Genomic DNA, 15,854 nt, shown 5'->3' with positions numbered 1-15,854 from the left:
TATTTTATGTTGCAAGTTTGATACACAAAATGATATGGGATACAAGGAGTGCTTGTACTTTAGGTTGTTGCTGTTGGAATTCTTCTAACTTGAGATCTCCTCTGAGTAATTCAATAATGTATGTTTTGGAGCTCGTTTTTTTTGATAATGATAGCTGTAACACTGCATACCACAGGAGGCTAAAAGAGCTGGAAAGTGGTCACTCAGTTCATGGTGTCAGAACTTAACTGTAAGACAGATTATTTTGTCCACTAATGGTCTTGTCTTAGAAACTGAGTATTAATTTTAATAGCTTATTTTAATATCAAAATATCTATAAATAAACACAATAATTAAAATGTAATTATTTTAATAGCATTTTGCCCACAGTCTTAATTAAACAGAAAATCAACGACCAATTCTTTTAATTAGATTTAAAAGCCAGATGGCCTTTTCCAGCTCAGCAGAATTCGAATATTGCTTTTTGTGTGAGAGGCAAATGCTCGCAAACTGAGGGCGTTTGAAATGCCTGGACTGTCTGTGAGAACTGAACATTTCTAGGAAGCATGGTATCTTTATTTCTTTCAATATTATCAAAAGAAAGGGGCATCTAGATGGCAGCAGCTCCTGATACCCTTCTCCATACCTAGTCCACAGAGCTGAAGAGAACGAGCGTGGACATACTGACCCTTACAGACCTGGGTGTGGTGGGTTTTTTGCCTTTTTCAGTTAGCAGGCAGACCTGAAACTGCAGAGGAGTCATGCTGTGTAGTGTTGCCTCCTTCATGGGCAGTTGAGCCCTGAAAACACACAGTCTGACTTGGAGATCACCAGTGACAGATTTTGGGAGATGTCATCCTGACCAATCACTTAAACTTAACCCCCACCATAACAGCTTGCGTTGGTCTGCTTGAGCCAGTGTGTTATCGGACTTGCTTCAGGTCTTCCAAAACCTGGTTTATGTTAGAGTATCGAGTAACATTTAGAAATGCCCTGCCAATTCCTATGTGGTTTAGCAGGGGAATTCCCCTGTCCAGTAGCACTGGTTGGACTGACTGGACTGGTACATACCTTTTACTTATACCGCTGCGCTAATGACAAAAAATTTGCAGACTCAGTGTATCTGCATGATGTGAGAAATATATCAGCACCTGAAAATCCAGAACTATGAGCACAGTGTACAGTATTTCCCCGTCTGCCCTTGTGGGCAAGTGGCACACAAATAACCATTATGTATATGGCTAGCGTGATTGTTATGGCAGACATAATAACCATTATGCATTGCAAAGATGGGTCCGTGTCAAGCCGGGCAGGACAATGTTCTCATCATTAAACTAAGAGACAAGCAGGTGGTTGAACATATGTCAGATTTCCCTATCAACAATAAAAATTGCCTGTTGAAAGGCAGAGCAAGCAATATGAATAGACTTTTGTTAGTCATGAAGGGCAGATCAGTCTCTATTTTGTAAGGCAGCTTCTTGGACTAACGCCTTGTGTTTGTGTTATGCAAGCAGGACATACGCAAGGCATTCTGCTGCAGAGGGTGCAGCAAGCTGACTGATTCCCTGTAGGACACTTTCTTAGTCATGTAATCTCTGGTACAGTGTCCCCAGAGACTTCTACAAAATCAGACTAGATTGGGCAAACTGATTTCATTAGCTTCTGTGTGACCAAAATGTACCCCTGTGGCTGGAGGGACCCAGTGTACCAACCCAGCCTTGTGCCACTGCACAAAATCTTGCTTTCACATCTGTGATGTATAACTTGCTTGTAAGTGATGGCTGGTTGGAAAGGCTTATGGACAATCACTGAAATGCAACTAAGCTTCCTGTTCAGTAACCAGAGTATTCTGAGACTGTGTTTTTACACATCTCGCTGTCAACCTACCATTTCCCCTGCATTCAGAGTGGCAGGATTGGAGCAAGTCCATTAGCTAGCCCTTTGGGCAAGAAGTGGGGTCAGGCAGTGGATGTGTTCAGCCCTTTTACGTTCTCTGTGTGGAGAGAAAGAGCTCTCGGGACACATGCACGTAAGAAGTACTGCTGATCAAAACTCTCTGAGTTAAGGTATATGAAGTGTATTTGAAAGAATGCCATGAGTAGGTACCCAGAAGTTGGGTGTGGAGTTCTTTTTGGAATAAAGTCTAAATAAATAACTGAGGTTAATCTGATTTTCATTAAAACGGTGAGTACCCCAAGCTACTATAAAGCCAGTGGAAGCCAAGCATGCCTCAACAACATGTCTTATGAAAATGAGGTTAAGCTCTGGTTAAAAGCCTAGTGTTAAGAGCCTGCATTTGAAAATGTTGGTCCACATGTAATCTATGATCACAGCGTGACTTGCGTATTGAATCAGTCTAATGGAAAATGCCCTGTGGCCACATGCATTTGAATGTCAAATTTAAGTATGAAATAGCTGTAAAATATGTAAATGACACTTTTTAATTTTGTCCTGGTTTATCCAAAACCCCGCTCTGAGTCCCATCTCAAGCAAGCAGCTTTTTACTGTGAGAAGAAAAGTGCTTTCTCCTCTAATGCCTATATCTCCTCTTTTTAGTTGAAATTTCAAAGGAGGAACTAGACCAAGAAGATCCTTATCTGCATGATGGCTGCAGAGGTAAGCCAGGTGACTAGTCCTGTTAGCTAGCTCTTTTGTGGTTGCCTGCAGTAAAAGTGAAGCAAATTTAGATCTAGAGATTAGCCAAAACCTTTTGCCTAGGCTAGTTATGGGTAAAAATAACAAAATGAAGATCCCTTCTAAGAAATAGTAGGCCACCGTGTGATGCCTTAATAGTTCTCAAATACAAGGGAGGCATTGTCTCCCATAGTGCAGTTTTTCTTACCCAGCTGAAACTTAGACTATACATTTCACTTTCATTTAACTGCTCGTGGGCAGTACCTCAGAGGTGTTACCCATTGAACCCGTGGATTACTTTGGATTCTTCAGAACATGGGGATCCTATATTAAATACGTGCATTCTTTTGTTCTCCTCTTGGGATGATCAGGATGACTGAATATGAAATGAAACTTGTTTCCTTTTGAGATGCATCACCTGAAAAAGAGGAAGAAAAGCAGCTATTGTCCTCATTAGTCAGGCTGTTCTGCCTCCTGGGAAGAATGCGTTATTGGGATATTGTTCTGCTAAGTATTCTGATTTATTGCTTGTCACGTGTGATTTACATGTCTATAAACTTAAAACAGCCGTGATTTATTATTTTCTACAAGCATTTCAGAACTAAGTAATGTATTTAGGATAAAATCAATTTAATAGACTTATATTCCAGTTGAGAGATGATTTACTGTGCTGCATGTGGTACAGCTATTACACTCTAGAGAGGATAGAAATGTCTGCTAGGTCATTAGCTAGTCAAAGCCAGCACTGGCTTTCCTCCTTGTCTCAGCTGCTAATTACAAGAGATGACACAGAAAAATGTGTTACATATTTTCCTAGCATTATTTCTTTATGTAATCAGTTGTTGGATTTGTTAGTTAATCGGCTGCCTGCAAGAGATGGATTGGTATGACTAATTACAAATTAGAGTTTCTGTCTGCAGTGTCTTTTCTGATGAATTTGGCATGTCAAAATTACTTGTGATTTTCTGAACTTCACCAGGGGAAACTTCAGTTTCCTAGGCAATGGAACTACCAGCAGTTTGCTTTGGAGCACCTTCATGGTATACGAGAAAATTAATTCTCTTCTTCCAGCACTGCCACAATAGGTTTTATTGTGGCCAGCAGGAGCTCACAGGATTAGCAGACGTTCAGAAGGTGGTAGCTGTCCATCTCAACCTCAAAACTATGGTTCTTTCTCATGTCATTGTCTTTGCCAGTACTGCGTAGAGAACTAATTTTCTGTGGTGGTTTAATGGTCCTGTCCTCATAGAGACATACACTGTAAAAAAAAATATTTTAGTTCATTGAAAAATTTAAAGTATTATAGCTCTGTTTGCCCACATTGATTGTGCTTATCTCAGACCTTTTGTTCAATGCCTATTTAGCCATTCTGAAAAATGGAAGATGACAGGTTCTATTTGTACTAAGAATATCAATACTCTTACAAAAAGCATTTGGAACTATATAAACTTTTCTCTATTGTGAGAATATTGAATGTTTTTAATATAAATATATCATTTAATAAGATCAGGAAAAAAGTAAGTTTTCTTGATGATGAGCCAGATGATGTGTAAATTTCCTACAGTATTCTCTCTCTTTGTCTGCCAGAATAACCTCAGCTCTCTTTCACACCCTTTGTGACTCCTGCACTAGGTCCTTAGTACCCCAGTAGTAAGTCTTGGTTCCTTCAAGTTCCCTGAAGCCTTTGTCACCCACAGTACCCTCTTCCTTCTCCCTTTCATGTTTTCTGCCTGCTGAATAGGAAAATGTATATGGTACAGGTAATTCAGGAGTATGGTCCTAATAGTGATGGGCTAAAAATAAAGCCTAATGCAGCTAATAGTTAAAATCTTGCATTAACTTATGGTGATGCACCTTGTCTTTCTTATTTTATGGTAATCACCATACAAAGTTTTAATTTCCCAGCCAAAACCTGAGGAGGTGTTTCAGCTTATCAGCATTTTCCCTTCAACTTCTAACAATGATGGGCTATGAACAACTCCTTGATTTACTTCCTTGTTGTATTCATTTTTAGAACTAAAAGAATCCAGTGATTACAAACACTAATTTCAGTGTTTAGCCCTTTCCTTCTTTTGTGTATGTGTGTGTTTAGTTATCTGCTTTTCTAAATAAAACAGCAAGTGTCCTGTAAATTAATGGCTTGTTTCAGTGCTGGTGAAGAACCTCTTAATTATGTAAGACTTCTTAAAATATCCAATTAGGTGGTGGTCCCTGTTCTCAACAGTGCAGAGACACAGGATCCAGTTACGTCTGCTCGTGCTTTGTTGGGTATCAGCTTCAGCCAGATGGTGTCAACTGTGAAGGTAAAAGAAATAAAACCATTGCCTCTATTATCAACGTCCCTGTTTTAAAAGAGCAAGAATAAATAAAGAAAGATGCAGACAGGAGAGATCAGAATATGCTTATGCCAGCTGGAGAAAGAGGTGAGATCATAAGAAGTTGATTTTAATGGAGTGTTGGAGTGAGAGTTGTAGGAAGGTGGAGTTAGGAAGGAATCAGTAGAAGAGATGGAGGATTTACAGTGAAGAAGAGGCAGAAGATCTTGAATTATTGTTGTGAATAAAACCAAATTAAAATACTGGTTCCCTTTTATTAGTAGGTAGCAATGGATAAGGCAGATGAAAGAGAGTAGGATTCCTCAGCTTGTTAAGGACACAATTGCCAGAAAGGATGAAAGTTTTGGATATCATGAGTAGCATGGGCATAGTCAAAGGAGAAGAATTGTTAAGTTTCTCCCAGAAGAAGAGCTAAAGGGACATCAAATGAAATGGGCTGGGATAGAGCTCATCACACTTGACTTCAGACGTGTGCAATGTAGTCTTTCGCTCCTAGATAGTTAGCCTAGCTGTTGTTGCTATCAGAGCAATAAACATTTCCAGGGCACAGTTCGTCTTGCCTGTTCCGTGTAGCTGTTCCAGGATGAAAAGCTTTACTCATCAGGAGTGCCTTTTTCTGTCCTTGACTGAAAAGGGAGTCTAGGTAAGTAGCTCAGACTGAAGCTTTCAAACTTCAGAATGTAAAACAGATATTGATGATTGGTCAGATTAACGCTAACCTAGTGTGAAATACAGAAAGGAAGAACTTTTACATTTGGTACACATGGATGCTAAATTTTCTTATGCACTGAAAGAGAAAATGAAAAAAATTCACAGAAGAAATGTGTACCAGTAGCTCTAAAGTAGAAACTTGCAACTTGTGGCCTGGGCAGTCCCTAAGCCTTATGTTGGTGGGAGGCAGAGCAAGGGAAGGATTTGTTAAAGTTTGCCTTATTCGTATAGTCACTACAATCATCTGCTGCTGGACCTAGTCAGATGATGTTAGCCCTTTGCTCTCACTCAGGACAACTCCCTCCTCTTTCTTAAGTACAGTAAATCAGCAGTCGTAAGTCCTGTTACCAACAGGGCCAAAATACCTTTACTGGTTCACGCTCTGACCACAAGATAAGTAGCTGTGTTGTGAGTGTGAGAGTGTGAGGCCAAATCCACACCAGTCTTTGTATCCTGATGCTCCAAGTAACAACTGGTTGGAGGTGTGCCTGCGGCCTTTGACTTCATATCTTCCCAGAGATTTCATATTTCTTATATATTCTCCCTTTTTTTTAAAAAAATCATTTTGCATATTCTAGATATTAATGAGTGTATCACTGGGACACACAGCTGTGGGATTGGACAAACCTGTGTCAATACATTAGGATCCTTCCGCTGTCAGCGGGACACGAGCTGTGGAACTGGTTACGAACTAACGGATGACAGTCGTTGCAAAGGTACGTCCTGTGCAGAGAAGCTGCAATCTTCCATACTCAAGTGAAAAAATAAGTATGTCATCACATCATGCTCTTCTACTTTTGGTAAATACACTTGTAGTTATGCAGGGACGCACAGACAGCGCTCATTCTTCCAGGACAGTAGTTTTCCACCTGTCACCTTGTAGATACCCGATCAGACTCTCTGTGGGCTATTACAAAGGATAGAAGAGATATTACAAAGGTACTACAAAGAGATACTACAAAGGATAGAAGAGATAACTACATCTATTTGACAGTGGCTTGTTGTATTGCACAGTTGTGTTGCACAGTAGGAGCTGGCCTGGGGGCTGAAACAGTTGATTTTGAAGGCCCAGCGCTCACACTTTTTTTTAGTGTTTACTTCTGGCTAGCTCTAGTCTGGTCCTGCGAATTGGTGGCTCGTTAGTGAGTGAAGTGCCCGAATCCTGCCCCTGGAGCGTATCTAATGGTTTGGTTTCACCTGAAAGAATCAATTTTGCACACTTCAGAGTGTGAAACAAAGTGTGGCAAATGGAGTGACCAGGTGATTAAATTTGAAAACTCTAAAGTAGATGCATCTTTAAAAAAATGTAGGTCTTTATCCTCAGGAGGTTTAAATTTGTTACAAAGGGATTAATTTCTTAATCACAACAGCCTTAAGGATTTAAAAATGGAAAAAGGTTAAAAGCACCGTTCTTGACTAGCTGTATTTGAAAACAAGGGTAATAGGGTTTTTTACTAAAGAAAAGACTGATTTCAAGTTGCATCGAGCTCAAAGTGTGCTGTTGTGTGCATCCAGAACTTGCTACCTTTGCAGAGATATGAATTAGCAGCAAACTCCACTTGATGTGGAATTGGTTTCCATTATGAGAAAGTCTGTTCCCCCAGAGCTTAGAATTGTTTATAAACAGATTAATTTCATTCCACCAGGTAAATAAACTCAACCAAAATTCTAGGTAAGGTTTAATTGTAGGAACTTATCAATGATGAATAATAGGTTGAATAAAAAAAGCTGATGAACAAATTCCAATGCAAAACCTGCATAACATACAGCGTTTTCCAAAGTATCGTGGTCTAACTTTGATCCCTTTGAAGTAAAATTTCTGCTGATTTGAATGACATCAGATTTAGGCCAACAGATAGCTTACAAGCAAGTATAAACAATCTTTCTCTGGTGGAAAAAAAGGAGTACATAGAGTTAATTATGCGTGCCATCAATGCTAGAAATTTCTTATCTGGATAAGATATTTTAATAATGTTAATTATTAATGTTATGTTAATATTGATTAAAACAGAAAATTAATAAGCTTCATTATGACTTTTAAATGCCAATTAAAATGACAGAGTTTTGCAAGATGTAGAACCCTGCTGAACCCAATTCAGTATTAACCCATCCTAAACTTAAAAACGCTCTCCACAATCATTATTTATGTCTCACAAAGCTCTAGGGATAAGCAGTTGCATCTACTGTTCTGCCAACTGCATAAATGGGAAAGCTGAGGCATCCTGTTGCTAGAACGTTTCTGTATTTTAATAGGTTTAGGAGATCTCATCCCGTTGCAAGGTGGCAGACATTTAATTTCAGTTGCTTTTATGTGGACAGGGTTACATTTGTGAACCAAGCCTCATTAGCCTTTGTCTGCTTTATCTGAACCATCATTTATTTACAAGTATTTATTGTCTGTTCCGAACCAGAACGGAATATTAAAGTGAGGAGAAATCATGTTTATGTGCATTTTAAAGCACAATAATGCAAGGATATTGCAAGCCTTAACATGGATGAGAATCAAGGCCAATTAATTCACTTATGAAAGAAATGAACAATGTCTGCATTGGATCTAAGGTTAAAATTAAAATTGCACATGGACATACAATTAAATCTTACTGACTTCAAAGCTGAGCCTGCGTATAAGCGCACTGCTGAATTGAGACTGAACACGGCTGAACATGATGCTTCAGGTGATCTATAATCGGTTTGAATCATTTAGTTGTGAGAGCTAAACTTGTAAAGCATAATAAACACATATACCCCCCTACATATAATGTTAATAATGAAACAACAAAACCCCCTTAACTTATCATACCTGGTTTTACTGAGATACTGTTTGAGGTAGTTGGTCAGATTGGTGCTGGGTCACCGCATTGAATTGCATGAAGGTATGCTGAGGATTATTTGTCTCATTTTTTATGTGTTTGTTTTATGTGTGAAGGTAAAGCTTCTGTCATACTCCTGCTAACAATTTTTTTTTGTGGTGTACTAGATATTGACGAATGTGAGACTGGTACTCATAACTGCCCCCCCGATTTTATCTGTCAGAATACTCCAGGATCTTTCCGTTGCCGACCCAAGCTACAGTGCATGAATGGGTTTATACAAGATGCACTAGGCAACTGTATTGGTAAGACGTGTTCTTATCTCAGTGAATATTTAAGTGTTGCCTATGAGATAAGTTGTAGTTTCACTGGGTGAGTTCTGAGCTTCTCAAGTCATTCTTCATGCATTTATGCATTGCTCTGCTATGTGCTTTTTCTGCTCCTTTAAAGGCCGGCTTGGTTCCACAGGTAAGATTTACAGACGAAAACCATTTACCTAAAGACTTAAAAACTATTTTTAATTAGATTTGGTTACCTAAGGTACTTAGCTGCATTTGAACATTTTCCTTAAGTCTTTGGGTATTTTAGCTGAAACAAAATCTGTAAAAAAAATTGTGATGTGTTTTATCTCCCTCTATCCAAAATGTTTTAGCTAAAGCTTAGTATAGAAAGCTGTAATTTATGACATCCTCTGTAACACACTTTGTTGATATTAGTGTGTGTGGTTTTACAGGTATGTAGGTCTTTCCAGACCTGTCCTCCATTAGTTATAGCCTATCAAGAATCTTACTTTGTATGACAACACACTGCGGAGAGGAGTTTTATTTTAAGGACAAATTACAATCTATTGGACTAATGCCTTGTTTCCAAATCTCCTACAAAACAGAATTATAACCTTCATATAAATATGTTAGAATTACTGGTTTCCAGCAGACTCTAAATGGTCTAATGTGACCTACAAATCTATCAGTTATTCCCTTGAGTAGTATTTTCAAGTCTCAACTTAACTTTGAATTCCCCCATCGGCATAGCGTGTCTTGGACTCGTGGAACTGGCTGAGCAGCAGCAGCTGCCAGCTCTAGCTCATTGTCAAACCGCCATTCTCCTGACCATATTGTACCCTGTAGTGCCGAAATCTGACACTGGAAGCCCTGAGACTGAAAACAAAATTGCAGCCTTTAAAATGAAGGGGGGGCCATGCACAGCAAACCCTTTGAAGACTTGTATCTGCCATAGCTAGCGCCAGGTCTACAGCACTTACTAGTTAGCTTGCCTTCACTGACATCAGGAAAGCCATATCAGTTTGCAGCAGGGATAGTTATATCCCCTAAAATGCATCTGCTCAAAATATTTACCAAAACAATTTCACAGGTTGATTTTACACACTGAACCAAATGCTGCCCTGTGTGCTGTTGAAGGAAAAAGTGTGTAACTTTCCTGTCTTTCCATTGTCATTGTAACTTGAAAATTGTACACTCTGTGAGCTGGGATAGGCCTGGCTGAAAAGTTTCATGTTATACTACATCCCCTGCCCCATCTCCAGGCAGCCAACACTTTGCAAGCTGGATGCTGTACTTAACACCCTACCGTACCAACTGGAAAGCAGTACCTCTTCAACACTTAACAGTACCACTATGTAAAATGATGGTGAAATAGTTGGGAAAATTCGAGGCAGAGAAGTATTTGGGTGAAGCTGGACTTTGCTGATGTTCCTTACCTTCTTGGCTAGATATACCATACCAGATCACACTAATTACAGCTTAGTCTCGTTAAATTTTCTGAGCTTCCAGGCAAAGGTTGTCTTTGTCACAAAGTGGTATGATGTCCGGTTTGTAAAAAAAACAGACATCCATTTGATGGATGGTAGAGGGCTGCATAGTCTTGTGAATACATAAATAAGCTATTCACATTCTTATGTATTTACATGGACAACTTACCATAAGACAAGGTAAGGTACTCGCGGTGAATACCCGTGAGCAGTGGTTTATCTCTCTGCAAAAATGGAGTCAGCTACTACTTATGTGAGCATGTACTACCAAATAGCTCATTCACCGTGAGCCGCAACCCACAGAGCCCAGCATAACTGGTTGAGCTGGTGAAAAGAATTGTTGATCATCTCCTTGTGTGTTTGGGGAGACTTTCAAAGGCTTTTAAACAGATACAAGTTCTGTGCACAGTTTCCACTGCTTTTCAGTTGGATCTGAGCCTCTCAAACTGGATATCTGGACAATAGGCAGAAATTTCTTCCTGATCTTCACCCTGGAAGCGTTATGTTGGTGAAGCTAAATGGCATGAATAGTTGTATTCTCCCATGGGCAGAACTTTTTAAACTCTGAAGGGTTACATCAGGATGTAAACCTCTGAAGGATTACATCAGGAAAGCATCTTGCCTTAAACATCTTCAGACAGCAGATAGTTACACTGACTTGTTGTGCTCTTGTAGATATCAATGAATGCCTCAGCACCAACACGCCATGCCCAGCTGGACAGATATGTATCAACACCGATGGTTCATATACCTGCCAGCGAATCTCACCCAGCTGTGGTCGAGGTTATCATCTCAATGAAGATGGAACAAGATGTGTAGGTAAGTAGCAGTTTGGAAGAAAAAAACAGTATGAAGAAAATAAATCACATTGATCATTTGTTTACTAGTTTCTTGCACTTTGCCCAAGTTTTTCTCATTGTCACAGTGAATTCTTGATTCTGTTCTTTCCCTCATGGCAGTCCCAACAAGTGAAGAATGACAAGGATCCACTCTCTGACCTTCATATAACTAATGAAACCCTGTATTCTGAGGAGAAATGATAATCATCCTCCAAAACATGACATTGTGATTATATTGGTGTATTGGAACAATGCTGTATAGTCTCAAATCTCCTCAGTACAGAGGTATAACACAAGGCCCATGCCCTTAGAAGCCATTCAAGTAATGTTGAAAGGCATATATGCCTTTGGCTGGCTTTTAAATAAAGTGGCTTTTGCAAAGAGAGGTATGTTTTGCATGTGTCTTCAATTCTTGTAAATGGCTTATCAAAGCACTACTGACCGTGGCTCTCTGGATCAGATCTTCAGCTGATGCCATGAATATTGAGTGTGCATAATAAAACAGTTTTGCACCTGATTTCCTCCAAAGGTTGTCTGATTTCCTGATTTCTTTTCATTCCTAAGTCCATCAACATTAACAGGACACCTGAGCAATAACCTGCTTCGGTAAGAGTAGTTTGGATTTGTGAGTGATCGTCTTGTGGGAGCTGAGAGCTAGATCAAAATCTTGCTGTTACGAAACACTTTATAACTACTAGGGGACACAAACATGTTGCTCTTTTCTCAACTTGCATGCTCAGAAGTGTACTTTTCGATCACTTCTCCTTCTTCTAGATGTGGATGAGTGCTCATCCTCTAATCAGCCTTGTGGAGAAGGACATGTTTGCATAAATGCTCCAGGCAATTACCGTTGTGAGTGCAAATCTGGCTATTCTTTTGATGTCATCAGTAGAACTTGTATCGGTAAGTTGCACCTATCGATTTAAAATACATGCAGCCATCGCATTTTAAAAAAAAGATCCTGCATAAAGAATGTTACTGCTTTCTGCCTAACCTCTTTCATCTGAATGTAAAATTGACTACTGTATTATTTGTATATATCTAATATCATATTAAAGAACTGCTGATACTTCAAAGGAAACTATTAGTATTGTCAACATTTTATCTGTTACCCTTTTAAAAGTTAAGATGTTGAGAGTGTGCAATTGTTTTCTGTGATATTTTTATATGCACCTACAGCAAAACATTCCTTTGGAAGATCAAAGCATCTTTCTTCTTTATAGATCTAATTCAATTATGCACTGGGTTGCTTCTAAATGAGTCTTTTGAGCAAGTCCTTCCCTCTCTAGTATGAAATTTCGATCTGGAAAATAAAAATCAAACTTTTAGGACCACATTCTTGTTCAGACTACTACTGCAGTAAAGCTAGCCAATACATAGACCTCTCTATATATTTATCATTGCAGATATCAATGAATGCAGACGCTATCCAGGCCGCCTTTGTGCTCACAAGTGTGAAAATACTCCTGGTTCCTATTACTGCACTTGTACTATGGGATTCAAACTTTCGACTGACGGCAGGTCATGTGAAGGTATGACTGTCATGTGCCTTGGCTATATAGAGAGATACAGCTCATTGCTGTTAAGCCATTTCTGTTTGATTTTAGCCTGTAAGACTGCACTGGAATGGCATAAGAAATCAGCCCAGTTGGTGTCTTTGATTACATGAATGCTGTTATGATTAATCAAAGCCAGTGCAGCCCACAGTTCAAATATGTTGCCCTTGGTCTGGATCATGCAGAGCTGTATGGGTCTGCGTTTACTGCATTTTGAAGGGTGATTCAGCTAGACCAGATTCAAGACCTTCAATACCAGCCTTGCTGATACCCAGATATAAAAACGCAAGTGTGGTCCTAAAGATTCCCTCCAAGTCACACACCTTGAGGGACAGTGGGAAATGATAGCACAGCGCAGATTAACGTATACTGCCAGACCTTGCTGAGAGCAATGCACCCAAAGCCCTGTATTTCCAGCTTACTCAGTGACATCCATACCATCCTCTTTCAATTAAAAAAATGGTCTTCCAAACTTCTGTATTAGTCCTGTAGTAGGAGTGATGAATAAAGCAAGAAATTTGGTATTCAGGTATATAATTTTGCATTTCAGATTTAAATGAATGTGAGAGCAGCCCCTGTAGTCAAGAGTGTGCTAACGTGTATGGTTCCTATCAGTGTTACTGCCGCCGTGGCTTTCAACTTAGTGACATAGATGGGATTTCATGTGAAGGTAAGTGTTGTTACACAGATGGATGAGTGAGCATTTCTTATTCTCACCATGACATACGTGAACAATTCCATATACCTGTAATTGTTTCATTTTAACATTTGATTCTCTTTGGTATTTTCCTGTGGAACTATGAAACAATATTTAATGAAGGTGTCACACCCTTGTCCTTGTCTAGAAATATCTCTGCTTGTGCTGATTACACTGAATTGTAGGTTGGCATACTTTTGCAACTTGCCAGAAATGTGGTTTTTTTCTGAGGAACTAAGAATTTCTAGTTCACTTCAACAAGTGAAGATACAAATGCATTTACATGTTACATATGTAATATATAATATTACTTAGGCAGTATTTTATATATCCTCTTTTTTTGGCTGGTTCTGAACTAATGTGAGAGTAGGTTCTCCTCAAATACAAGGATGTGGGTGTGACCTCGTGGGCAAGATTCTGAGTTTGGACTTGGGTCTCTAGGACTTACTAGACAGAAAGACCTTGGGCAGAACACCTCATCTCAATTTCCTTTTTGTAAGAAGGAAGATAAAACTATTTCCCTCCCTCCTTTTTGTAAAGTACTTCGATACATGTCACTGTAAATTGCTTAGCCATCACTTTGTCTCTCGGGCCCTTATATTTCTTCTGATTGTCTTCACACTTCCCTTTATTCCTGACTGCCTATATAGACTAGAACCACACATATCTGATGATCCTTTTCCTTGCCCAGCAATTAGAATCATGAAATTGTGTTTGAAGCTTGCAGTGGGAACACTGTATGTATGCACCTGGATGAATATCTTGGACACGTAGTAAGTTAGTGGTGGTTTTCTTCTTGCAGATATTGACGAATGTGCTTTACCTACTGGAGGGCATATCTGTTCCTTTCGATGTATCAATATTCCTGGGAGCTTTCAGTGTACTTGCCCCTCCACTGGTTACAGGTTGGCACCCAATGCACGAAATTGCCAAGGTGAGTTCAATAACTGCAGGGAGACCCAACTGGATTGTGGACTTCTAAAAAGTTCTAGCAAGTTTTTGTGTTTAAAAAAATGCCTTTCCGGCAACATTATAGGTAAAGCCGTGAAGAGCTTGAAATCTGAAGAAACCAGTATTTTATAATAAATATTCAGAAAATTTATAAACTGTAGAATGTAGTAGAGAATACTTCTTTGTAAGTCTGAAGATGAAGATTCCCGCTGTGAAATGGTATGAGTTAGTTTAGCTATTAAAAGGAAATACCATGCTGTAAATGTTACAGCAAATATTTAGATGTTGTCCACTTAGTGGCACTGCTGCTCTTCCTTTTCCTGTTCTTGCCTGTTGTTTGGGTTAGTTTTCTTCTTTTTTGTTCTCCTGCCCTTCCCTTCCAGTCCTGTAATAATGTTTAGTTGCACCCCATGTTCTGTAGTACCTCTATGATGCTTTAATCCAGGGGTCCTCAAACTACGGCCCGTGGGCTGGATACGGCCCCCCAGGGTCCTCAATCCGCCCCCCGGTATTTACAGACCCCCCCCGCCGCCCCCCCCCCCGCCCCACCGGGGGTTGGGGGGGAAACAAAGCAGCCGCAGATGACTGCCTGCCACTTCATCCGCGCGCCAGCCCCCTGGTTAAAAAGTTTGAGGACCCCTGCTTTAATCATTTGGCACCTGCAAGTAGAGGAAAGCCTTATGTTTAATACACCCACCTTTTTCCATTTGGCAGATATTGATGAATGTGTTGCAGAAAGCCATAACTGCTCTTTCAATGAGACCTGCTTTAACATCCAGGGGGGCTTTCGCTGTCTGTCTTTGGAATGCCCAGAAAACTACCGCAAGTCAGGAGATACGTAAGTAATTTCTTTTTCAAGGTTGAACAGTTTTTTGGTGAGTGATCTCCTTTATGTCATGCCACTGCTGACTGAATACATAATGGATTCTGGCAAATCTGTATGTTGTTGGTAGGCTTTCCCTATGGTTTGCACACACAGGTCTGTTCCCTTTCTCATGCTCCTCTTGCAGTCTGAGAAAAAGGTATTCACTTAAAAAAATGCCACATGCCAGTGGTTCGTGTTGTAATGATCTCTAGAGCTATAAGCAGACATTCTCCGTGTCTGCCTTGCAGGCAGCCTGTTAGGAAGGCTACATTCAGCTTCAAAATTCTCACTTTTACTTCCTTTCACACATCGTCTTTCATTACTATTACATTCCACTGAGAGAGTTCTTGTTGGCTCCCTCTCTGAATTCTTCCCAGTGCTGTTACAAAGTATTGCAAGAATGTCTTATTTTTAGCACTGTTTCACCTCTGTTAAAAAAAGCTGGGAATATCCTAGAAATGGTGGCGTGTTAGCTGCTGCTGCTCATATTTCTGTCTCTTAACCTAGCTCAGAGAAAGTGTGTGCATTCTGGTATTGAAAATATGAGACAGCTTTGGGAGGAGGGGCAGCTGGCAGCTCATTTAGAGCCATCAAGTGGCGCTAGCAAAGTGGTGAAGCTGTTGCAAGATTTCAGTTGCATAGCTAGAGTTTATGGGTGGTGTGGGTGACTGCTTTTCATCCCACCCTGTGGCTTTATGACCACCTGTA

At 39.8% G+C, this 15,854-nt stretch overlaps 1 protein-coding gene across 3 annotated transcripts in view; it reads left to right on the top strand.

Annotated features, from left to right (window-relative positions):
* FBLN1 (fibulin 1) overlaps window positions 1-15,854 on the top strand; it is an 82,462-nt gene that overhangs the window by 29,272 nt on the left and 37,336 nt on the right. For all 3 annotated transcript variants that reach the window (XM_080390796.1, XM_080390798.1, XM_080390797.1), the window contains exons 5-14: window positions 2,536-2,595; window positions 4,815-4,916; window positions 6,239-6,376; window positions 8,638-8,775; window positions 10,914-11,057; window positions 11,852-11,980; window positions 12,484-12,609; window positions 13,184-13,303; window positions 14,133-14,264; window positions 14,996-15,119. In XM_080390796.1, coding sequence (XP_080246922.1) covers window positions 2,536-2,595; window positions 4,815-4,916; window positions 6,239-6,376; window positions 8,638-8,775; window positions 10,914-11,057; window positions 11,852-11,980; window positions 12,484-12,609; window positions 13,184-13,303; window positions 14,133-14,264; window positions 14,996-15,119 — 1,213 coding nt within the window. The remainder of the gene's footprint in view (window positions 1-2,535; window positions 2,596-4,814; window positions 4,917-6,238; window positions 6,377-8,637; window positions 8,776-10,913; window positions 11,058-11,851; window positions 11,981-12,483; window positions 12,610-13,183; window positions 13,304-14,132; window positions 14,265-14,995; window positions 15,120-15,854) is intronic.

Source organism: Falco punctatus (assembly GCF_963210335.1).
Source record: "Falco punctatus genome assembly, chromosome: 6".
NCBI classification, from domain to species: Eukaryota; Metazoa; Chordata; class Aves; order Falconiformes; family Falconidae; genus Falco; species Falco punctatus.
Note: the sequence above shows the minus strand (reverse complement) of the source record. Positions and strands in the feature narration are given on the sequence as shown.